The following is a 24,317-nucleotide window of genomic DNA, read 5'->3' as shown; positions in this document are numbered from 1 at the left end:
ATTACAAAAGACCCTGTATGATTATATAAAGTGGATGAGCATTTGCGCCTCTATAGATAAGTAGTGAGATGACTGGTAGCTGTTATTAGCCAAAATATATCTCTGGTGCAGTGATAAATTGTTGTAAGATACTTTGAACCGCACCCAACGTTGATCCCATGCTAGTTGCCAAGTCATCTTGATCTATAAAACTCATGGAGAACACTATGGCTAAATTGGAAGCGTCCATGCGATTGCTGGCAACATGCTGATGGACTTTGTTCAGGTGGAACACTATCCTTTTCATTGTTTGATAATAACAGGTTGGTAAACTACGCAAAAGCGATCCCATTCTTTTAATGTACTCGTCCTTTGTAATGACTGAGCTTTTATGCATCTGGGAGAGTTCAGAAAATTCGGAAACCCTCTCATTGGTAAAAAGACAATCTGGTAACTCCCTCAAATACATTTTAAAGCAGCCAGCGATTGCGTTAATCTCAAACCAACACCCATCTTCTAAAGTAAAAGAATTGTTTATAGCTCCCTCGTCATCAAAAGCATTTTTTAATGCATTCACACTTCCGACGGATCCTGGAATTCTATACAGCCCCACCTCATCTAAGCCACGCAGTTCTATTTCTTCCAATAGTTTCACAATGATATTCGGTATCACTGTTCCTTCTCTCTCACAAACATCTTCTAAAGGAACACCGAAGATTTTGTTGTAAGTTTTTCCTTTGAATTTTTCTGAATGAAATGAATATCTCTTTGACAGTTTGATCATTTTGACCCATTCTGCCATATCTTCGGCACCCGTGGCCTGCAGTATATAGTGAGAATTATCGAGCATTATTATTTTGAAACAAAAGGCATATCCAGATATTTCTCTTTCATTCATTATCGCCACAATTGTCTTGATCTCAAATGTTTTCAAGGAATAGACAGGCTTTTGATCTTGAACCGCAGTGGAATCGATTGAAGGCAAATTATATGGCGACACTGATCCATTTTCCTGAACATCAGGTATTAAAATGCTGCTCAGTGAACTTGTAGAACCACTAGAGCTGAACCCTCCAATGGAAAAAGGTCTTTTGAAAAAGCCCCCAAGCTTTTTACCCATGTGATTGTGGCCACTACCAGATGTAGGAGAGTTTCGGCCGCTGAAAGAGGTTACGGAACTTCGCTTATCTCTTGAAGCCCATGACGAAGTGGACGCGTTCGATGCCGTTTTAGATAGTCCTTGCGACACAGGCGCACCATTCTGCATGTTTGAGAGTATTGTCGAGCTTCTATTTTTCTTTTGCATCACATGCTGCAAGATAATGGAGCGGTTATTTTCCCGCTCTTGTATTGTTAACAATTCTGCCTTCTTTTGATCCCTTTTGACCTTCTCGACCTCCTTTATAAGCAGTTCATTGAAAAGCCCTTTGATCTGATATTTTAGAGCCTTGACTTCAGAATGGGCAACAGATTTTACTACTTTTCCATAAATGTGTGAGGGGTCATCAAAGTTGTAGAATAAGCACTTTCCAAATGTTTGAATGTCCGTATTGTCGCCTAATCGAGGCACCAAATCCATTGAATTAGAGATTATATTACTAGCAAAGCGTCTTTTATCAAAATTTACCAATTTTGAATTAATGATGCTCATATTAGGAACAAATTGAGAGATTTCTAATAACCTTGACATTATCCAACCAGGACATGGGCATAGATTACTTCTCTCCGACATGAACGCGCCGTCAATCCCAATAAATGATTTGATATGCTTGTGATCAATGCTCTTTAAAATATCGCACATTGATGAAAAATCCTTACGCACTTTATGTGAGCACATCTTTTCATGGGCGGCATTCCAAGAGTGCTCAAACAACCTTGATTTTGGTGACATAATAGCATGACTGATTGCTGTTTCAATAAATGATGGAATGTGGGGTGAAATCTCGTTGGGATTATCGACGTCGTCGGTTTGAAAAAGGTCCAGCGAGGAATTCTTCCACCGGACAAAATTCAAGATTTGCAATACGACTGCACATAGTTCAATCCTGCCATTAATTGTAGATTGGGTATTTAATATTTGAGTATCAAAAAAAACAACCAAAGATCTGTGTAATTTGACCAGCAGCTGAACAGATTCCGGGAGCTTTTCCAAACAGCAGACTTCACCATGCTCAGTTTTGGTAAGTAGTGTAGTAATCCACGTGAATATATCCATGATTTTAAGCTCATTGAGCTGTGAAGTTCCTGCAGTTACTAAGCCATAAGATATTGAACGCAAAGGGAATGAAAATTGAGAAGTAAGTGATCCATAGCACACTGACTCCAAAACCTGATAAGTAGTAAACCAATCCTGGGGAGTCACAAAAGAAAACTTCTCTGAGATAAAACTGTCAAGGGACTCAATCCATCTCAAAGTTTCTTCATAGCTATCGTACTTCAAATGTCGGAAACTAGAAATCATTGAGTCATCGCTAGTCTCAGAATTGCACAAAGAATTGAAATCAGTGAGTGACATCGATCTGAATCCTTCCATTAATGAAGTGACTTTTCTAGAAACTTTCGTAACACCCAATGGTCTGTAGAGTTGTTTTTGGTAGGTAATTTTGATGTCGTGAAAAACCTCACTTAAAAAGGAGACATGATCTTCAATTTCTTTAAAATCCACAGAAGAAAGCGAGCCTTTTAAATGGCCCAATCTGACGGGCCATTCTACATGAACATCCTGCTCAATTATTTTGAGTATATCAAGTAAAGTAGAGTTGCAAGCTAAATCATCAGTAAAGTCAGAATAGTGATTTCTCACCAAGCCTAATAGTGCTTCTGCTGCTCCAACCTGAATTTTCACCCAGTATGAAGGATTGACGTTTTCATTATCTGAGATTCTAGTGTCCCACTGAGGAAACTTTTGCTCATTGATGGATGGATCCAATTTCTTGCTTTTGGAATCATTGGATCCTAAAAGCTGAGATATACAAAATGCACAGCCCTTGGCTCCAACATATCTATGTGCTATATTTTCCAACACATATGTTGTAGTGGCAAAACTCTTATAAGAGCTGAAAAATGTTTCTGTGAAAGTATTCATATTCATGGACAGCTTCACGAAAGCATAATCCAGCAATCCTAGTGCATCCTCACTTTTGGAACCTTTAGATGATCTTGAACGAGGCTGATCCCTTTGCCGTTTATGGAAGAAATACTTCTCCAAATCCGTACAATCAATAAACTTGGAGAATACTGATGCAGTAAGGACCAACAAATCACACATTTTATCGATTGACGCACATTTGAGGACCACGTTTATTAGAGATCCATTGAGGCTTCCAGAAACTTGTTCCATGTTGCTGAATAAATCCATATGTTCTAACGTCCTGCTCAACCGATTAGATGAATCATAACCTGAAGCTACTACATTATTTGAAGATTGTTGCGAGAACCTCTTAGGCATTTCGACGACCATACTTGATGGGGCTGATTTGGCTTCGATATCGGTTAAAGATTTGAAGATCAAATGGTCGGACACACGAAACAAATCGCTTTCTATATTGAATGCATCACGAATGCACTTCAGCATGCATTGCCTATTAGACTGCCTCGATGATAGCTCTTTAATCAAAGGCGCATCAATTTCGGAAAGGCCGGTGAGTTGATTGACAGCAGGACTATCCAATTCAACCGCTTCTTGTTTCAGATGCGTAATATCGGTACTTTCAAGTTTCGAATGGCGAAAGGTAGACTTCGACCGTGAGAGCGTATTTTTATTATTGTCATCAGATAAATACGCACCCGATGCAGTAATCAAAGAACTTTTGGAAAATAATGAACATACCGGTAAAAAGTCATTGAACAATATTGGTAAATAACCGCCACTTGATAATGGACTTCTTCTGCTTCCAATCTTACTATAAGTTTTTTGATCGACTCTAGGAGGCTCATACTGCAAACTGATACGCATCAAAGCTTTAATGTTGAGTGGTGGCTGTGCTAAATGATACTCCCATAAATGATAAATTTGGCTTGACTCTGGCACTATGTCCGCTGCATTCTCGTCTAAATTTTGTAACTCGGAATTTAAGGAATCAAGTCGCTGTTGCCATTTGAAAAATGCATTCTTGGTTCTATTTATTTTCTTTTCCAAATACTTGAACTTTGAAGAGTCCGGCAAATCATCCCCATGGATTATAAGATCACCAAAATAGGAAATGACATTTGATCTTATGAAAGGGTCGTCCAAGTTGGGGGGAGCTAGAATGAATACGCTACTAGTCGATTTCAAAGACATCTGCCTGCGATCTAGTTGAGCAATGGTTGGAATCCAATCTTTGAACAAAATTTTAATAGTTTGATCAGGAACGTATTTCCAGGAAGAACTTAATCTCAAAACTGGTATTGAACAGATAATAGTTGCCACAGCTAGCCAAGACACCATGTCACCCGTTTTCTCGAACAACCCACCAAATTCAATCCATTTTGTCAAAACTTTGGCCCTTAATTTTGGATTCATAGAAGCACTTCTATTGGTTGGAAATAAGTGACATATTAGTAACCTCCCTAGAAAGTGAATGTTGTGATTGTTGTTAAATACCAAAGGGTTTAACGCAACAATATCTTTGTTGATATATTTAGAATCGTAGAGTAATGAATAATCAAACCTTGGGGCCCACTTTCTGTCAAACTTCAGGTTAATTGAATGTACCTCTTTTGCTAGTTTATCGGAGTCCATAACAAGAAATTTTTCCACAGAAAATATATCGTCCAGCAATCGACTACCTTTTCTAATGTCGGTGGCATTTTTGTTTTTATTGTTATTATTGACATTGTGATTATGCTGATAAGAATTCCCTCCAAATGCATTTTCATTAGTGCTATTATTATTATTATTGTTATTATTATTATTATTATTGTCGTTGTTGTTGTTGTTTTGATTATTACTAATATTGATGTCAATATTATGAAGATTTCCACTATTATTCACATCAATAGGCTTATGCATCGTAGATGATCGACTAAATGCAGTTAGTTTACTCAATCGATTATGCTTATCGGCGACGTAAAACTTCAAATTATTAGAAATCTCATCATTGTGCAAAGAAATTGTATCTAACAGCTTGATTGTTGCCTGAAAAATTGAATCGTCTAACAGAAAACTAGGGAAAATGTCCAAAATTATTTTGACAACAAGGCCTAACCTCTCCGTCATTAAAACATCAACGCTTGATGATATGTGATAAAACTGCGTAGAACTGCTCGAGACTTTGGAGCTGTGCTTTGTAAAAGTCGAACCAAACTGATTGAACATATTTAAGAATTTAACAAACTCATCAATCAGTGGCAATATTAATAGTAAATTTATGACTACCCTTTCATTCTTTGGGTCATCATTTTGATATGCAAAAAGCACCGCATGACATAAAGCTTCGACATTTCCTGATACTATTTTACCATCTTCATCCAACTTTAGACCTGGGTGTGGATATGATTCATTCAAATATTTGATGGTAGAGACATTTTTTGAAGTCTTGGTTTGAGTAGAATGATGATCATTGCTGAGAGAAGACTTCGGACGGTTCGATGCTGTATCAGATTTCGTTTCTGCGAGCGCTGGATCAAAATACTTTACATTACCGTGTAAACCACTCTTGAAGAGATTCAACAGTGGGCCTTTCAATTGAGCTCTATAAAGTTTATAATCAGGTACACTGATCTGTGTTTCCACCCCCGAGCCCTCTGTATTGAACGTCTTACTTTCTCTATAGCTATTCCTGGAACTTGTGTGACTCTCTGTCTTCTGGAGATAAACTGAAGAATGTGGATGAACATTGACAGTAACAGTACCATGAGATTTATTGATCCAACCTGTCTTCAGTACAGTAGAATCGTAGTTTCCACTATTGAGAGATATCGAAGACTTCGTTGTGTTTCTACTCTCGTATTTTGTGGTCACATCCATAGATTGTTCAACTGATATATGTTGGGACACAGATTGATTAATCAATGATGTGCCCGAAGAATGAACGGATTCTCCGAAAAGTGTACCAGACTCCTCTCCGATTGACCGCGTCGTATCATATTCAGATTCTGACTTTAGCGAACGGTCTGTAGACTCTGAGTCTATTGAAGATGTATCTCTCCTATGAAGGGAAGAGCCAATGCTCCTCAGCGACAAGTTATGAGACTCGTTTTTATAGATCCCGTTTGACCGATTCAGATTATCACTGGAGTTTTTTTTCAAAGAGAAATTATTTTTTCTCTTACCACCTACCGTGCTGCTGCTGTTGTTGCTACTATTTACAGGTGAAACGCTGGGGCCCGCGGTCGCAAGCGTCGTCCCAACATTGCCATCACATCCCAAGGGGACCGCGGAGCCTGATGGTGACGAATGCCCTTCAGTGTACCCTGAACCCTTCATAACATGAGTTGTGCTCGAACGCCTCGATGTCGTACCATTATTCTTATTCTTAGAAGGCCATATTAGACCTTTCATTCTATTGCGGAAAACGACCTCCTCCTACTCTTACGTGTCTAGCAAAACCCTCGAAATCTGGTAGTCACAAGCGCCAAAAACAATTCAGTTTAAATATCTCTTGCGCAATGAGGAAACGAAACGGAAACGAACTTAACAGCCTTGATCTATATCGCACAACAACTTCGCTAAGCAACGAATACCTTGAAAACTATGGAAAATTTAATCCAAGTTATCTAACGTTTTTTTGAACGTCGTCCAAAATATCCAATCAAAGACGCAGCTGGCCGTAATTTTGGTCTGTTATGCGACCTATTTTTAAAGTATAAAGATCGTTAACATGTTTCGAAAAATGTCTTAAAACGAGGAGAATTAGGGCATTCGAATTGTCACTTTGATGCGCGTAAGCAGCTGGAAGAGCGCCAACAGCGTTACTTCTATGCGGGTAACTATGTAACTCGCTATAGTAACGAATAAATAAACTAACATAAAAATTGCTAAAAACGTTGGGATGCAGTCTATAACGATATCTGAGCCATCTTGAGCGCACCAGCCTCGTTGGCGTTGCCCCCTATGAATCCGGCGGCATGGATAAAGACACAGCCAGGAATATTAGCTTTTTCACTTAATACGTCGTCTCTTAGTCCCCTCAAAGGCTCTGGTAGACCTCTTCTGAACTTGTAAGAATTAGCAACGACCGGAACTGTAGAAACCCTCCACGAACCAGCACTGTCTTCGAAAAGGACGAACTGGATCTGCCCTTGCAGATCCAGTTCCTTTTCAACATCGAACAGATGTTCTTTCCATGGGCAAAACTGCCTTAATATGACGATCTTGCCTGAGGGGTCGACTGACAGTCTGTCATTTATGGCATCTCTGACCAGAGTTTTGGCTGGCAGCCACGACTTGCCATAACCGGTGATGAGATTGACGAAGATTTTACCTATGAAATCGCTAGCTTTGAAAAACTGTTCGTCGAATTTGGCAGCCGAGCAGTCGCCGTTCCAAGCCGGATTGAAAGCGGATATGACGCCAGGAATGGAGATGTTAGTGTCTGAGAATCTTGGCTTGACATTGAGCTCGTCAACGTCGTACTTGCTGATACCATTGTCGTTCGCATCCAGGGACTCGATGAACTGCTTGTATCCCTTTACATACAAGACTCGCAAGTCCCCCTCAGTCAGGGCCACGTCGTGCAGGATACTCTTGATGATATCAGTGCCAAAGTGCTTGTAAACAAGACCGGCGCTCGAAAGTTTGGTTTTGAAATCGGCATTAAACGTCTCCATAAACTCCCTCTGGTGATGATCGAAAAACTTCTTACCGTCGTATTTACCGCTGACATCGACTACAATATCGCTTCTTTCCCAGTCTTCTGCGTTTCTCGAGCGCACAACCTCGGCATCACTGTACTCTGGTAGTAGCTTCAGCATGTATACAGCCAGCGCTTCATCTGCGTGGAAAGAACCAGAATGCGTACAGATTATCTTAGCCATTGCGGTCTCAGTACCAGTATTATCCAATTTCACTCTCTTACTATCAGACATGCGATAACTGCTACCCCGGTGACTTTATACAAAACGTTTAGCGCCGGCCCTTTATATCGTTCAATAATTATGGCTGGAAAATTCGCACAGCTCATCGCTTAATTTAAGTTGCGGGTAACAATTTCCTTACGACACTTCCATATAAAACAATATTCAACACATTTGAAGGATACTGTAGCAAACAAAGTAGCAGTATTTGACGCTGTGCTCTTGATAGTGATACTACACGGTCTCAGATGAAGTTACCTTTCAAATATACGCGGTCACAGCTAGAAATCTTTAGATTCTCTTTCTGTTTGTTGGCACCAGTCGCTGTGATGTACTATATTGGTACTGATACCGATAAGAAACTGAATGTTCCAGGGTTTTGGCCAGATCCAGAGACTCTAAATAAGATTCCCAAGGAGTCGTACGAGATAAAAGCTGAGTTGGCAAGAATGAAGAAAGAAAGACTCGAGAAAAGACTAAGGCTGGAGAAAAAGTTACAGGAGGAGCTGGGTATTGATATAGAGGCAGAAAAGGCCAAGATAAAAGAAGAGCTAAAGCTGAGAAGTAAATCATCGTAGGCGGGCTGCCCTTTGGCTTGTAAATAGGATTATTTTGTGAGGAGGTTTTGTCGATTTTGCTTCTGCGGGCTCTGCTGATTGGGCTTGTCGGCGCACACTATACATGCATACTATGTATACAAATATATAGCTAAATTGCCGTTTATTTATGGACCGTCTGGAGGTCGAAAAATAGACCACTGTGAGGTGATGCATCGTCATGCAGACGGATGTTGATCTGGTTCAAGTACTGAGGTTTACACTGTCATACTGCACGGTTCATAACGGACATTGGTTCATAATAACATACATACATGTAACAGAGCCTAGAGCGACAACGCCATACCTTCGAATTCATCCCAGCAGCATCTGGGGCTATAATGACGAGGGCCCGGAGAGACTCAATTGTATCGAGCATTGCATCGCATGGCCGCGGTACAGAATATCAGACCGTTCCGCATCTACTTGATGATAGTTACCTTTTCAATCAACTTGAGAAGCTTTCAATTACAATTGCGGATGATCAAGAGACCTCTAAGAAGCCACTGGAATCCCTGAGGAGTGGCAAGGCTCCTAGTTCCGCTGTCGGTACGGTTGATAGATATGAAAAATACGTGGTATATTTGCAACAACTAGATAGGAATATTCAACAATATGACACTATTATGGCACAGTCCAAGCGGGTAAATGCCGAACTAACGCAATCGATTGAGAAGTTTAATAGTATATCTTCTAATACCACGAAGTTCGTGAACAAGACGAGGAATTTGTATGAGGAAACTACTGAGTTAACTAAGCTGTACGAAGGCATCTCGCCTGTTCTGCAATATTTCGACACGCTAGAACCAATTATTAGACGTTTGAATCACTCTTCCTCAGCAAACCTTGTGAGAAAAAATTCTTTCAAAACGATGCTCTCGAACTTAGATTCATCTCTAATTTTTTTGGACTCACATCTCGATTTCAGAGACTCTGAGAAATATAGGATAAAATTCAAAAGATGTTTGATTAGAGCTTGTGAGCTAATTGCACATTATTTGAAAAATCTCCTAACTCAAATTTTCTTTGAAATCAATGAAAAGTTATCAGGCCGCTCAGCGACTGTTTCAAAAGTCTCTACGGGGCCATTGCTATATAATAAATTCGCGATGAGCGCAGAAGATTATTATGCACAAGTAATTGAGATAACTTCAAGAGCAAACAATGACAAATTTGCAAGATATCATGACGAAATAAACTCTATTTTAAATGGGTGCTACGATCAGTATTTTCAAATTCGTTCGAAGCTGTTACAACCAGTGACATCGACACTTATTAAAGAAATTACAAATAATGAGAAGGAATACAACCTGGTTGAGTTTATTCAAGAAGGTAAGTCATATTATCAACAGCTCTGTATTGATGAATATAACCTGTTTATTAAATTTTTCCCAAAGGAGCAATCTCACCAAAGAATTAATCAGTGGCTTTGTCAGCTCTGTGAGCCATTATACGATGGTGTGCGAACACAAATATTACGTGAAACAGAAATTTCAACGCTGTGCGATTCAGTTACACTGTTCTCGCAGTACTACGAATTTGAAGAAAACTCAGAAGAGTATTCCAAGCAATTCCATGATATCAAATTTGACAAAGTTTTCGAGCCAATTGTTCAAAAATTGCAAGCAAGGTTAATCTTGAGAGTTCAGATTTATATTCAAGAGAATATTGTCAAATATACACCTACCAAGGACTCATTCATCATCTCTAGAAGGAAAAAAACAGGTGAGAAATTGGAGACCCGGGAAGAAGATCATTCTGATCCTGAAAAAGACCTTACTCGGCCCTCAATTGTTCATGTGTGGGATAATGATGCAGGATCTTACTACCCGACACTAATAAAATCACTTTGGCTTTTGTCAAAGATTTATGAAATGGTAAATTCCGTTATATTTGATGACCTCGCACATCATATTGTGCATGATTGTCTCTTATCGTTAAGAAAGGCTTATGATATGGTACAATCTTCTTCAAGTGGTGTTAATAATCTTGATATTAAGCTAGCGTACTTGAAAAACTTATTAATGCTGCGTCAGGAAATTCAAAACTTCAACATACAATACACGGTAAACGAAACTTACTTAGACTTTTCTGGGGTTGAAGCATTTTTCAAATCGACATCAGATGGATCGAGAGGGCAAAGCGCAACATCTATTTTTAGTGTTGCAAAATCACTTGTTCCCAAAGTTGTCAATAGTATGGTGGATGCACGAACAGAACTAATGGCTGAATTGCGTAACCTTATCAAAGATTTCACTGACTGTGTGGCAAAATCTATAACAGAAGATACCTTAAAAGTGGATAACCTGCATGACCAAGATTTATTGAAAAAAAATCTAGAACTAAGGAATAACATTGAAGAACATCTACCCCACATACATGCTCAAATCTGTAATTTCATCGAGGATAGTGAAATAGTCATTCATTTGCTTGATGCCATACAGGAAACGATCATCCGGTCTTATGATGCTTTTTATGAAAATGTAAGTGAAAAAGCTGAAAACGGTGGCCTGGACAAAAGTCAAGTCTCCGAGTTGATGTATACTGATGTATTTGCTGATTTCATTAACAAAGTCACAAATAAATTGGTGGAAAGTATCGAAATAATGTAGCTTTGTAGGATGTATGAATACCGCAAAATTATATAAAACCTTATCTAAGTTCATTCCCCAACTATTTCTCCTTTTGCTCATTCTCTTCATCATCCAATGGATCATATATGTTCTTAGACAGCAGTCTATTTAGCTCTTGTTTAATGAACTCAACTTTGCTAGGTTCCACAAGGAGATGGGTGTCATCTAGTTCCTCCAGAATTATGTCATTTCTTTCTCCGTCAATTTGAATAATAAGAGCCTTGATGGACGGATCGCACTGAATCAACGCCCCTTTTCTTGCCCTTGCCATACTACCTGATTTTTTTGCAACTGTTTTCCTCTTAACGATTGTTCTTCACACATTCGATGAGTGTCTTTTAACATCCTGCAATTCTTGATGTAAAAAAAGGTTTTGGCATCTGGAAGTTCAATAACAATTGCAAAATGAAAAGGAAAAGCAACAATACAGATATACAATTGTTGAGCCAGTGGCCAGCTTAATTACTACCGATAATTACTGCATGAAAATTCCAACTGGCCTATTTGATAGAAACGATTACATAGGGGCATATGGGAGATCAAATAACTGTAGCAGATGTTCATGTAAATGATGAAACTCCCGGAAAAGATATTTCAAATGAAGAGAAACCCATAGATGAAACGGCGAACACTGTTTATGACCATGCCATCATTCAAGAAACATTTTCTAATAAAAGCCAAAATCATTGTATTGGTACCATTGACGATGAAGTTAGCGAGAATGGAGTTCAACCGGAGAGTCAGAGCAGTTTGGATAGTAGCGACGAAGATGAAGATGAAGATGAAGATGAAGATGAAGATGAAGATGAGGATGAAGATGAAGATGAAGATGAAGATGAAGATGAAGATGAAGATGAAGATGAAGATGAAGATGAAGATGAAGATGAAGATGAAGATGAAGATGAGAGCGATGATAATGATGAACCTCCGTTATTGAAATATACAAGAATAACCGAACTGCCGAGTAGCTTGTTTGCTAGGGACTCCATATCTGCATGTCTATTTCATGATGATTTCTTCATATTTGGAACTCACTCTGGGCTTCTCATTCTGACCAAGACTGATTTTACGAAAACTCATACTGTTAAATGTCACAGATCATCAATTCTGTCCATACATAGTGAAGGGACATATTTTGCTACTGCCTCGATAGATGGTACTGTCGTTATTGGACTGGTCTCCGATCCTACTAATGTAACGGCGTTTGATTTCAAAAGACCTGTCCAAGCAGTGGTATTAGACAACGACTATAAAACATCTAAAACATTCGTATCAGGTGGAATGGCTGGTGAAGTTATTCTTTCTCAAAGAAATTGGTTAGGTAATAGAGTAGATGTTGTCCTGGCAAAGGGCCGAGGTCCTATTGTTGGGATTTATACTATGGACGACATTATATTCTGGATGAACGACGATGGTATCACGTTCTGTGGAATAAACTCAAAAACACAACTTCTAAACATCCCCTTTCCACAAAATGGGGCAACGGAGACAAGACCTGATTTATATCGTCCGCACGTTCACTTGCCAGAAGTTGACCGAATCGTTGTTGCTTGGGGTGAGTATATATGGATGTTCAAGGTGTCCTTAGCGAAAACTTCGGGACAAGGCATGAATTTTGGTTCCATTCTTTCAAGTGCAGCATCTAGTCTTCGGGCAGTTCCTGATAGAAAAGTTGATTTGGAACATCATTTTTCAATAAAAATGCACATTGCGGGCATTTCATCGTTTAAAGATGATCAATTGATGTGTCTAGGCTTCTCTGAATCGAAAGACACACCAAAAAATATGCCTGAGATCAAGATTATAGATGTATTCTCCGGAAATGATGTATATAACGATGAAATTGTATTCAAGAACTATGAAAGTTTAACATTGAACGACTATCACCTTGGCAAACATATTGATAACTCATCTCCAGAATATTTTCTAATTAGTGCCAGCGACGCCATTCGAATTCAAGTATTGACATTAGAAGACCATTATAAATGGTATATCGCGAATGGGCAATATTTACAAGCATGGCAAATTGGTAAGTATGTGGTCAATGATTACACCAGATTAGACACAGGTCTCACCGGTATTGAAAAACTCATAGATAGGAACCAGTGGGATGATGCAGCATCAAATCTAGTATTAATTATCACTAGTACGACTTTAAATGTTGACCGAAAATTTTGCAAATATGCTGTAGATAAGTGGGAAACAATTCTCGCAAGAATTATAGACTCCGGCAATGTTGGTTCAATCGCGCATAGACTTCCGTTGAAACCTGAATTCAATAAAGGCATTTATGATAAGGCTCTTGATTTTTATCTCGATAAAGCTGATTTGAAGGATTTCGATATATTAATAAAGAAGTGGCCGTCAAGATATTTTTCAGTTAAACATTTTGAAGATGAATTGGAAGAAAAAATCGAGAATCATGATACGTACGAAATTTCATATAGGGAAGCAATTATCTTTTTCTATCTTTCAGAAAATCGATATTCAAAGGCAATTCCCCATATGCTCGCAACAAAAGATTTAAGAGTTTTTGATTTGTTACTATCTCATGGTTTAATTTCTCAATTCAGAAATCAAATTGTTCAAATCGTATTGTTGCCATATAATGATGAGTTAGAATTATTGCCTGACCTACCTATCGGTAAGCTAAGAGAAGTCTTTCACAAACCAATAAATTTACTTGTGCAAAATCGTCATAATCTGAAACCAAACGATATATTGGCCTTGTTCTCAGAACACGGTTACTTACTACCGATCCTTTTTCTATATCTGGAACAAATCTCATTGGCAGATCCAATCGCATGTGCTCCATTTGAAAACAATCTAATAGAGTTGTACGCGAGGTTCAACAAAGTAGCGCTGCTGCAATTTCTAAAAACCAAATCTAATTACGATGTTGAAGAGGCAATAGAATTTTGCTCGAAAGAGGAGGGCTTATCTAATGAGCTCATCTACTTATGGGGAAAGATTGGTGAAAATAAAAAAGCACTTTCTTTGATCATTGACGATTTAAATGATCCACATCTTGCTATAGAGTTTGTGAAAAACTGGGGAGACTCTGACCTATGGGAATTCATGATTGGTTACAGTATGGACAAACCGAAATTTGTGAAAGCTTTGCTAGATTCTCCTGATGAGTTCGGAAAAGCATATCTTGAAGTTATTAGGGCAATGCCTGATAACATGGAGGTTGATGGTTTGCAGCAGACTTTGAGCAGGATTTCTAAGGATAATGTCTTAAACCTACTTGTTCGTATGAATATATTGAAAATAGTCGATGATGAGACTGGGGATATATGCGATGGTTTTCTCAAAATTAGAACTATGGGAAAAGTATTTAACATTGATGATAAATAGTGTTTCTTTTTCGCTCGCATACGTTCATGCATTAGTACAAACGTACCTAAATTCATGATCTTATAAATAAAGTACATATTAATGAAAGTAGATGAATTGTTATATGATCCAAATAAGTAGTCAGAAAAAAGTTGCATTACCAGGTAACTGTAGATCTACAGGACCTTGAACATTTTGTGGGGATATATCGGAAGTACTGGGACTTGCAGAAGACAAAAATCTTTCCAGCTGCACCTGTCCTCGTCTGGCCTTAAGGTTATGCATTTGTCGCCGTCCCTTCTTAATTTTACCAAGTATTGCTTGATAATTGAATTTGATTTCATCTATCGTTCTATCAGAGAAGCTTACTTCTCGGGCTTCCGTATGTTTTAAAATATTTCCTAACGATTTGGCTAGGTTGATATGAGATTGTAAGGTTGCTCCGGGATGATGTGCAGAATTGAACTCCTGAAGTGATTCGGAAGCCGGATCAGATGCAACAGCACTATCAATGATGCGGTTCAAAGCTGGATCTTCAAAACCAGTTATAGCAGAAGATGTATTGTGTTGTTGCGTGGCATTATTATCAGAGTATGGAGCGTTGATATCTTGTGGTGGTATCCCGGTACTCGTATTACCTCCGGATGTCAAAGGCGCTGCAGTGCCTGGCACAGCTGAGGAAGGAAACATATCATTGAAATAATCTGACGGTACTATTGAAGTATCAATTCCAACACCCCTTAAATCAAGTATACCGTTTTCATTCATCAATGAATTTGGTTTGTCGATCAATGTGCTTACATTGTAAAGCTTTCCTTGTTGATCTTGCATATATTCATTCGCTAAAATTCTATCAAAATTAACCGCGTAGTTGCTATTATTTGTGTCGTGATTCAATGTTGTCTCCGGATTGCTTGATATGACTGAGTCGTTCGTATTCGTTGAGTTAGTGACTTTACTTTGATTTTCAGTATTATTCTTATCGAAATTACTCTTTGTTTCGTTGTCAGATTCTGAATTATCGATCAAATTACCCATATCAACAGCCAAATTACGATCATTAAAAAGATCGAAGTTATAGTACTCGCTTAGTTGGGGATTGACATTAAGACTATTTGAGGTTGAATGAGTATAGACGTCACCATTATTTGACTGAGTAACAGGCTCTACTGCGTCTACTATAGCACTCTCGACCAGCTCTTCGGTACTCAAAAAGTTGGTATTCTTATTTTCAATGTTCAGGTCCAATAACATATCATGGTCCCACTTTTTGGCACAATAAAATTGATTGCAGAGACGGTTCAGTTCAGCTTCAAGTACTTCGTTCTTTTTAAAAGCCATACTGACTGTCTCATCCAGCTGAATCATCTCTGGCGGTAATATTCCGGAACTTTTCCAGTTACCTCTTATTGTTTCGATAGGAACTCCTTTCCAAGCTTTTTTGATAAATTTGAAAGCGTTTGACATTGTCAGTTGACTTTGCTCAAAGCTTATCAACATTTTTTTATGTGTCCTTTTTTCCAGAGTGTTTTGTAGCTCTATTAATGCCTGGTACTGTTGGATTCTATACCTTGTCTTAAATTCATCTAGGATGCCCCAATTAAACGGTAAAAACCTTGAGTTTGCTGATGTATAAACAAGTTCGATATTTTTTAGACTTGGATTGATAATTCTATGTGAACATGAATCGTCAAGAATAATCCAAATCTTCCTATTATCAGCCACCAATCGTTTATCCCAGCGGGCAAGCCAATCGTGAAACAGATTACTTGTTAGCCACGATTTTCGGTTACTTTGATAGGATATTCCAAATCTTCTTGCCATCTTTTCACCCAACAGCGATTGTGATACGGGATCAACGGGATCCTCTGGAAAATAATTTCTGAAACTTCTATAGCTGTTATACTTACCCACAACAAGTGGATTTAATTTTTCAGAACCCTCCAAATTAAGACAAAGCATGACAGATGCCACTTCAATTCTTCTCTGGATATGACTAGCCTCATATTGTGCATAATCCAATGGTAAATTGTACGCCAAAAACGTTTCATCCAGCGTAAAGAGATCCTTTGGAGGTATTTTTGCAAAAATTTCCTTTAGTGCACTTCTTTCCTCAAAAGTCCAAACTTTTGGTGGTTTTGGTAATTCTTCGTCCAAGTTAGATATACTGATATCCATTTTAGTCAAAAAATTGTTTATCCACTTATAGGAGAATGATCCGTTGCCTTCACGGTACTCTGCTGGTATTCGGTACCATACTGATTGTGCTGTATCTTGAATTATAGGAGAATTAATAGGTATACCGTTCCATATACTCTGCGAAACCCATTCTTGAAGGATGCGGCGCACCAGCGCATTATATGGCTTTCTAACTCTATTACAAGCCTTCTCGTTATCTTTACAGTTCATGTATATATCTTTCTTAGCCAGAAGTCGCGATATTGTTCCCTGTGATGGTATTTTTGGCAATTGGAAAGTTTCGTATGCCCAGCGAGCCAATTCCAACTGAGTCCATTTAGGGTGTCTCTCTGCCATCAGACAGATGTTATACCTTTGCTCAATCGAAAGCATTTTCAACACAGGCAACGAACCACACTTTAACTTTCAAGTGACTCACGCCTGCGGCACTGACTCTATTAGTTTTATCTCTCTCCTTATGAAGGTGTACTCATGATTAAGCATTTTTTTTTCTCCGATGCCTTCCTGTTGTTACGTCTCGACGACAAGGAAAAAGCAATGTAAAAACTCCACGATAGTAGTTGATAGCTTCAGAATAATCTTCTATTGCCATAAATCTGGCAAATACCAACGACGATATACGCTTGGGCATATTATTATCGGACAAAAACTGGCCTTTTTGATTATAAAGTTGTGTGTTGTTTGTTCACTTGGCAGACAGAATGAAAAGAGGTCTACATGCCTTACAAAAATATAGAACATAAAGACAGGTATATTATCTATTGCATTCTTTTAGCTACCTCTGTAGGTGGTGTATCCGTAATTGCTCACCAGCAGTGGTATGTGGTAATGTCTCGAGTCTTGAACTTCGAAAATAATTTCGATGAATGGATGAAAATTCGCTTGTCCCATAGAGTGGTAGTACTTGCCAACTTGAAATCTGATCTTGTAAGTACCATGAACCAAGGTGCTCCATCCCAGTGGCGCACCATCCTTCTTAGTAATGCCTAAATCGCCTAACAACTCTCTCTGCGAGGCATCAGGGTTGAATGTCCACTGGTCAACTCTGCCGTCTTCGTTGGTACGAGCCATTGCTAGTGGTTTCAATTCAGATGTAGAAGATTCCGCAAATATGTTGTTCCCATCTGGCGAGACAGCAGATACTAAATCTAGCTTGTAGATGGTACATAGAATGCCGGCAGCTGGCTTTCCTGTTGTCGTGTCAAGAACATGGCAAGTCACCGGTGGCCTTTCGGTCATTTTCGAATTACCTTTGATGATTCTTGAAACCTTTTTTTATTACTCAAAAAGTCTTTAGAGATGTACATTAACCTCTTTTTGCCATATTTATATTAATTTTTGATTTGTTGTTTCTTTATCATTGATTATAATCGCTACGCATAAGACCGAACGAACATTAGTAAGAGTAACAAACAGTTACTGAAGAGGGTGCCTAAAACGAGCACTATATGGATCGGGAAAGTTTATCTAATGGGTGATGACAAGTCGCGACCATGTAGCATATCAGGATGGAAGCTTGAGCTTTTATGTACCGGAGTTGTTCGATTGTGGGTTGTATTACAATACAAGCGTTCCTATGCTAATTAAAGATGTATATGACTGCATTCAAAAGTCTCAGGAAAGGTGCATCAAATTTTATGGAAACCGAATATCACGGCTGTTCTGGAAAAACCATCCGATCGAGCGAATATGCGTATTTGGCCTAGTGATTAACCACCAATGGAAAGAGCTCTTCAAGAGCAAAGAGGAGTTCATGCTCATAAGCATTGATGATTGCTCCTCGCCACGATGTATGGAGCCGAAAATCCTTGTTTGCAAGTGTCCCAAGCCTGTGTTTTTGAGCTGTGGAATAAGCGGTGATTTATCGAGAAACAAGGTACGTGTCTATGGTACGACCAGTTTCAAATATCTAGAGTTACAGGTCGAACATTTGGAGATATGTAACGATCTGACACTAGAAATTCAACATTGGCAGAAAGCCATCAAGATGTGTCATCAATTGAATATTCCATGGCAGATTGATGCGGAGTCCGTACAAGAGTTTTATAGTCGACAAAATGGCAACAATGAACAAGATGATTTTATAAGCAAACTAGAGTTCCACAATGCGAAGGATGAATTGCTTTATTCTAGCCCACAGGATAATGAAGTTGAAGTGACCGTCCTGGCCTCTAGTGCATTAGTCTCTACTGGTACGGAGTATAAGAGAAGTCTAGAAATAGAACTAAACATGAATACAAGTAACATTATGCTTGGCTCACTAGAAAATTGCTCTGTAGAAGACTACAGCAATGATAAAGCTCATTTGGCTAGCGCTAGTTTCCAATTGACAGATGTTGCCGCATATAACAGTACCCAGGCGAGAAACACTCTGTCGAGGTATCTTATCAGATGCGGCGATTGTAAAATCAGCATAGTTGAGCTCTTTAAAATGAACCCTATAAACGATTATATTGCCAAGTTTGCAGAGTTTCGATTCAACCAGAAAAATATGGCTAGTATTAAACCAGTGGAACAAATGAAATCTGAAATTTTTGTCGATCTCCTCAATAAGTTGAACAACTGCGGCCTTCTGATATTTGTCAATCAAAACTTGATAAATACAGAACCTTTGAGATCTCTCTACGATTACTGCACGAACAGGTTGTTAGCACTGATAAAATTGAAATGCTTTTCAGGCACCATAGATCATGAGCACATAAAAATGAAACTTAACATTCCGAAATTATCAAGAAGAGCCATAATTGATATCTTCAAAGAGTCAATCAAGGATATTTTGGAGGAATATCCAAGCTTATTACGGAATTGGTGGATTGAGATGAATTCCGGAAAATTTTCAATTGTCCACCTCGAATACCAAAATAACTGAATTACAAGAGAACATTAACTGCGATAAGGAGTAGTGTGATCTTTTAAATACAATCAAGGACAGCACTGAAAATGAGTTACGCCGCTTTTTGAGGACCATGACCAAGAAGGTCTCTTGGTCTCTATACTCATTCTATACGTTTATAGTATAATTTTCCAAACAAGAAGACTATGAGATGACATAGAGATGAGATGCATCTTCACTGTCGGCAACCGCTCAAGAAACTATAGGATCGTGTAGTATATAGCGTCATGGCATTGTTCAAAGTCGAAGGATGGGACCTGAATACGGAAAAGGTTGAATTTTTCGATGCAAATGCAAAAAAGGCCGCTGAAAAGAAGAAGATTAAAAGAGACAGACAGAACAAAGATAAAAAAGAACGTCAGTTTAAGAAAAATCGAGCCATTGAAGAGGCGCTTGCGAGTACTAGCGATGTTGAGGACAATGAGGACAATGAGGAAGAAAACTTGAATGAAAAATTAGATGAAGAAAATACCAGCTCCATAAAAAAGAATGAGAAGAAGCGTCCATTAGATGATAAGAGCGAGACCCTTGCGAACAAAAAGATGTCAAAACCTGCAGTCACTAGCGCAGCAAAGAAAGAGCTGACTCCATTACAGCAAAAAATGATGGCTAAGTTGACAGGGTCACGATTTAGGTGGATAAACGAGCAGTTATACACAATCAGTTCAAAGGATGCATTGAAATTAATCAAGGAGCAACCACAATTGTTTGATGAATATCATGAAGGATTCAGATCACAAGTGAAGTCATGGCCACAAAACCCTATTGATGTTTTTGTGGATCAGATCAAATTTAGGTCAAAGAGGCCTGTTAATGCTCCAGGTGGACTGCCAGGCCTGCAAGACAAAAAGATCGTTATTGCTGACATGGGTTGTGGCGAAGCGCAGTTGTCATTAGATGTCAGCAATTTCTTCAAGAAACATAATAAGAAAACCAAAAAATTTCAACAAAAATCTCATAAAGTCTATAGTTTTGATTTGAAAAGGGCTAATGAGAGAATAACCGTTGCGGATATAAAGAGTGTTCCACTACCAGATGAATCATGTTCCATTGTTGTTTTCTGCTTAGCATTGATGGGTACAAACTTTCTGGATTTTATAAAAGAAGCGTACAGGGTATTAGCACCCAGAGGTGAAATATGGATTGCTGAGATTAAGTCAAGGTTTGCTGATGGAAAAGGTGAAGAATTCGTCAATGCTCTTAAGCTTATGGGCTTCTTTCATAAGAATACTGATGACAGTAATAAGATGTTTACTAGGTTCGAATTCTTTAAGCCACCACAAGATATCATAGAGGAAAGAAAGGCAAAATTAGGAAGGAGACAAAAATTCATCGAAGTTGAAACTGAAAAAGAAGAGTTGGAGAAAAAGAGGTCTAAGATAGCTGAAGGTAAATGGTTATTAAAGCCATGTATTTACAAAAGAAGGTGAAACAAATCAAGATCAGGTGTACATTATATTCTGCCATTCATTTTTTCAAGGATATATATTCTGTAACTACTCACTTTTTTAGTTAGATGCGTATTAAATACAACAAAGTTTATCGTACTTGATTGGTTTTCTCATAATCGACTCAGTTAGTGACCGACTTACTTTATCGTGCACAATAAATCTAATTTTTATTATCGAACTGGATTAAGATCTGTTTTGAAAAAAAGATTGAATTGTGGCGAGTCTCGTTAAGTTTTCTATATTTGGAATGGTCGGCATTTGGAACCAGCTATCCGTTTGATTTGAATTTGGATTAGGATCCCATTTATCGCAGTTACGAAACCCATATGCATTCATACCAGTTAGCACCGCAGCCACCATAACCAACAGCAGATAGAAAATTTTGAAGCCTAGAATGCAAAATATTCCAAATACCATCCATATAACAGGTACTAGATATGTGGACCACCAAAACAACTTGGCATCGATTGAGTTTATTGGAGGGCCTGGTGCGTATTGTTTGTAGGACTCGAACGTAAACGTTTCGGTCGTTTTAGTGGATGGATCATACCACCAACGCAGTTGGACAAGTTTCCGGCCACTGATGTTCTTGGTGAAATAAAAGTCGAATGCCAGCAGAAGGACCACCAAAATGAACTGAGCCGTAAAATTCAGGAAAAAGGACCCAATCAAGTAGAATACTATAGGGGCGGCTTTACCAATTAGATGCAAGAGTAGCATCAAAGGGTGAGACGATTTCAAAATTGTGACATAAAACGTGTTTAAACGACTTGCCACCAGTCCTTGAGATTCAGCCATGGTATTTGCTCACGGACTTGTTTTTAATCAGTCGATGTTATTCTTTTGAAATGTCAACTTTTTCACTTGAGTAGCCGAGGAAAGATCTTATAATGTGGGACTGCCTAAAAGACAGACACTGAAACACTGAGCACTCATATTCTACAGCGTTAGGGCTAGTACGGTATGCATCAATGGCACATAATGAAGAATGGCATGAAATAAGGGTCCTTTTTGAATATATATCGTCCAGTTAAAGATCTTTTTAGAGTGGTTTAATTCAAATTTGAGTCTAATAGCGTGCGTCTCATTATGTAAAACATCAAAGAAATCAATTTCAAAACATGAAAAAATTGACGGTCCAACTACGTTCTCTCTCTGAGATGTTCCTCCTGCACTATGTAAAAAGTATCAACCTTTTCAAAAGAATTGAAGCAGTTCACACTTCTTAATGGCGTATCACAACGCCTGGTGAGGTTTGTCTTGTGTAGATTATGGAGAATGAATTAACTTCGGAGTTAACTGCATTAGCTTACTCAGAAATTGGTGATAGTATTGTGAGGTTCAGCTATAAAGATGTGTAAGTACTTCGTTTCCTATGTTCTATAATATACGATGAGATAAAACTGAGTGAAATGAGATTGGATATCTCAAAAAGACGTCAGTATTTATGCCTTACACTATGGACCTATTAGCCCATAACCAGGATAATAATAAAGCGCTTGCACCTCTAACAGTTCGTAGTTCGTGCTGTCATTACGCTATTTTCCGGTTCCCAAAATCTATGGCACAGCTCGCTATTTCTTATTGCAGGTCGTGGATTCCTTCGTAGTCAGATTCCTGAATTGCAAGCGTCTCGCGATACAGCATTAGCCGACGGCTTCTCAGAGACAATTGGTATTCTGTTGGGGTCTTATCTGACTTGATTTCTTTAGCAACGTCACTGTGGAAGTTTCATCTTTGATTCTTTCAGGCTGTCTACTTAATATCTCTTGTTTACATCATAATGTCAATCAATATTTCTATACACAATCTGTATCTCAACATACATCACATATTACTTCTAAACGGCCATCGCACCAGTTCCTGAATCAATAAATAGAGGGTTACGTATGTTCAAGACACGAAGCTCCGAAATAAAGCATGAGGCATCGCAAACTTTATATGGCCGCTCAATGCCAGCAAATGTCTGACCAGAACCGTTCATCTTTTATTAGTGATTATCTCATATGTCTCATAGTTTTGTTCCCAGTTTCTTGCAAGCGGTGTTGATCCGAGTGATACGCTATGAGAGATACGAAGTACTTGGCACACTACTTGGAAACCTTCACACTTCCCGCGATCACGGTATGGGGTCATAGCAAGGTTATCTCTTAGTATGCAGTGCCCAATTGCCACACTGCGCTTACTAACTCTTAGTATTGGAATTGACAGCTCCCCATAGCTAGGATGGGTGCAAAAAAATTACTCCGATGCGGGGAGTCGAACCCCGGTCTCCACGGTGAAAGCGAGGTGTGATAGCCGTTACACTACATCGGATCCTAATTTGAATAGTTACCAGGCCTGATTTTGAAGGTATACATTTTAGTACAGTTGTTCGTTTTTTGAAACCTCTTTTCACCGCATACCGTTTCATGAGTTCATCAATTGAGAGAATAGTGACGGAGTGCGTTATTATTTGGAGAATAGCGTCAGTATATTGCGACCAAGAGAAGAATTAAAACATTGAGATTGTAGTATACAATATCTCACGCCGAGTTCGTGACCTCAAGTTTATGTAGTAACTGTGTTTACGAAACCCCTCACCCTTTCATGTAACGTAACATAAAAGGTGAACGATATGTAAGTCTTCTTAATATACTTCAAAACAGCACTACATCGAATCATAACAGCACACATTAACATCGGTAAAAGTTTTCACCATTCTTTGCGTGAGAGACGACAGTGCAAGCAGCATGTGACTGGAGGCATCTGACTTGTACTAGTGAATGATCCTCACGCTATATTCCTGCTCTGACAGTTATCTTAGCTGTTAGTACTAGTTAGGTTAGATATTCAGTATTTAGTAATAGAGAGTAAACTGGACATCAAGTCAACTTCGGAGTTGCTAATACTGGATTGGTTATTTATTTAGGATATCAATGTATCATTCACTTATAGAAATATAAGCCCTTGATTCTTTTATATCATGACAGGAAATAAAAGCTAATGACATGAGATTAGATGTCTGAAAAAGTCTTCAATGTCTGTACCTGGCAAATTCTATCAATTGCATTCCATGCCACAAAGTCCTCGTTTCCAGATCTATGATGTGTGATATTGTCTTGTGAGAAATTATCATCTAACATATCTCCAGGCTCAATTGAAACACTGTTAGGGCCTCATGTGTCTATGTTTCTTCAGTCGCGTCACTGGTAAAAAAATGTAATCTTAGACTGTTGTTGTTCATATC

The 24,317-nt window shown here is 38.6% G+C and overlaps 11 protein-coding genes and 1 non-coding gene across 12 annotated transcripts; 5 read left to right on the top strand and 7 right to left on the bottom strand.

Annotated features, from left to right (window-relative positions):
- Nucleotides 1-85: 85 nt before the first annotated feature.
- BEM2 (GTPase-activating protein BEM2) lies at nucleotides 86-6,463 on the bottom strand (the record flags this gene model as incomplete). The annotated part of the gene is made up of 1 exon (XM_037287089.1): nucleotides 86-6,463. The coding sequence occupies one exon, from the start codon at nucleotides 6,461-6,463 to the stop codon at nucleotides 86-88; it is 6,378 nt and encodes a 2,125-aa protein (XP_037142984.1).
- Nucleotides 6,464-6,960: 497 nt separating this feature from the next.
- On the bottom strand, nucleotides 6,961-7,989 carry MYG1 (Myg1p; the record flags this gene model as incomplete). Its single annotated transcript, XM_037287088.1, has 1 exon — nucleotides 6,961-7,989. The coding sequence occupies one exon, from the start codon at nucleotides 7,987-7,989 to the stop codon at nucleotides 6,961-6,963; it is 1,029 nt and encodes a 342-aa protein (XP_037142983.1).
- A 236-nt stretch (nucleotides 7,990-8,225) lies between these two features.
- Nucleotides 8,226-8,555, top strand: PET100 (Pet100p; the record flags this gene model as incomplete). Its single annotated transcript, XM_037287087.1, has 1 exon — nucleotides 8,226-8,555. One exon carries the CDS (start codon nucleotides 8,226-8,228, stop codon nucleotides 8,553-8,555), a length of 330 nt encoding a protein of 109 aa, XP_037142982.1.
- A 359-nt stretch (nucleotides 8,556-8,914) lies between these two features.
- Nucleotides 8,915-11,185, top strand: COG3 (Golgi transport complex subunit COG3; the record flags this gene model as incomplete). Its single annotated transcript, XM_037287086.1, has 1 exon — nucleotides 8,915-11,185. One exon carries the CDS (start codon nucleotides 8,915-8,917, stop codon nucleotides 11,183-11,185), a length of 2,271 nt encoding a protein of 756 aa, XP_037142981.1.
- A 61-nt stretch (nucleotides 11,186-11,246) lies between these two features.
- Nucleotides 11,247-11,477, bottom strand: TFB5 (TFIIH complex subunit TFB5; the record flags this gene model as incomplete). Its single annotated transcript, XM_037287085.1, has 1 exon — nucleotides 11,247-11,477. One exon carries the CDS (start codon nucleotides 11,475-11,477, stop codon nucleotides 11,247-11,249), a length of 231 nt encoding a protein of 76 aa, XP_037142980.1.
- A 260-nt stretch (nucleotides 11,478-11,737) lies between these two features.
- On the top strand, nucleotides 11,738-14,566 carry VPS41 (Vps41p; the record flags this gene model as incomplete). Its single annotated transcript, XM_037287084.1, has 1 exon — nucleotides 11,738-14,566. One exon carries the CDS (start codon nucleotides 11,738-11,740, stop codon nucleotides 14,564-14,566), a length of 2,829 nt encoding a protein of 942 aa, XP_037142979.1.
- A 120-nt stretch (nucleotides 14,567-14,686) lies between these two features.
- On the bottom strand, nucleotides 14,687-17,116 carry PDC2 (Pdc2p; the record flags this gene model as incomplete). The annotated part of the gene is made up of 1 exon (XM_037287083.1): nucleotides 14,687-17,116. One exon carries the CDS (start codon nucleotides 17,114-17,116, stop codon nucleotides 14,687-14,689), a length of 2,430 nt encoding a protein of 809 aa, XP_037142978.1.
- Nucleotides 17,117-17,515: 399 nt separating this feature from the next.
- HG535_0B02880 (hydroxyisourate hydrolase) lies at nucleotides 17,516-17,983 on the bottom strand (the record flags this gene model as incomplete). The annotated part of the gene is made up of 1 exon (XM_037287082.1): nucleotides 17,516-17,983. One exon carries the CDS (start codon nucleotides 17,981-17,983, stop codon nucleotides 17,516-17,518), a length of 468 nt encoding a protein of 155 aa, XP_037142977.1.
- A 238-nt stretch (nucleotides 17,984-18,221) lies between these two features.
- Nucleotides 18,222-19,613, top strand: STN1 (Stn1p; the record flags this gene model as incomplete). The annotated part of the gene is made up of 1 exon (XM_037287081.1): nucleotides 18,222-19,613. The coding sequence occupies one exon, from the start codon at nucleotides 18,222-18,224 to the stop codon at nucleotides 19,611-19,613; it is 1,392 nt and encodes a 463-aa protein (XP_037142976.1).
- Nucleotides 19,614-19,864: 251 nt separating this feature from the next.
- On the top strand, nucleotides 19,865-21,067 carry RRP8 (25S rRNA (adenine645-N1)-methyltransferase; the record flags this gene model as incomplete). The annotated part of the gene is made up of 1 exon (XM_037287080.1): nucleotides 19,865-21,067. One exon carries the CDS (start codon nucleotides 19,865-19,867, stop codon nucleotides 21,065-21,067), a length of 1,203 nt encoding a protein of 400 aa, XP_037142975.1.
- Nucleotides 21,068-21,271: 204 nt separating this feature from the next.
- Nucleotides 21,272-21,886, bottom strand: TVP23 (Tvp23p; the record flags this gene model as incomplete). The annotated part of the gene is made up of 1 exon (XM_037287079.1): nucleotides 21,272-21,886. The coding sequence occupies one exon, from the start codon at nucleotides 21,884-21,886 to the stop codon at nucleotides 21,272-21,274; it is 615 nt and encodes a 204-aa protein (XP_037142974.1).
- Nucleotides 21,887-23,332: 1,446 nt separating this feature from the next.
- On the bottom strand, nucleotides 23,333-23,404 carry HG535_0Btrna4E. The gene has a single exon. It is a non-coding gene; the product is annotated as a tRNA-Glu (tRNA).
- Nucleotides 23,405-24,317: the final 913 nt, after the last annotated feature.

This window comes from Zygotorulaspora mrakii, chromosome 2 (assembly GCF_013402915.1).
Source record: "Zygotorulaspora mrakii chromosome 2, complete sequence".
Classification (NCBI taxonomy): Eukaryota; Fungi; Ascomycota; class Saccharomycetes; order Saccharomycetales; family Saccharomycetaceae; genus Zygotorulaspora; species Zygotorulaspora mrakii.
Note: the sequence above shows the minus strand (reverse complement) of the source record. Positions and strands in the feature narration are given on the sequence as shown.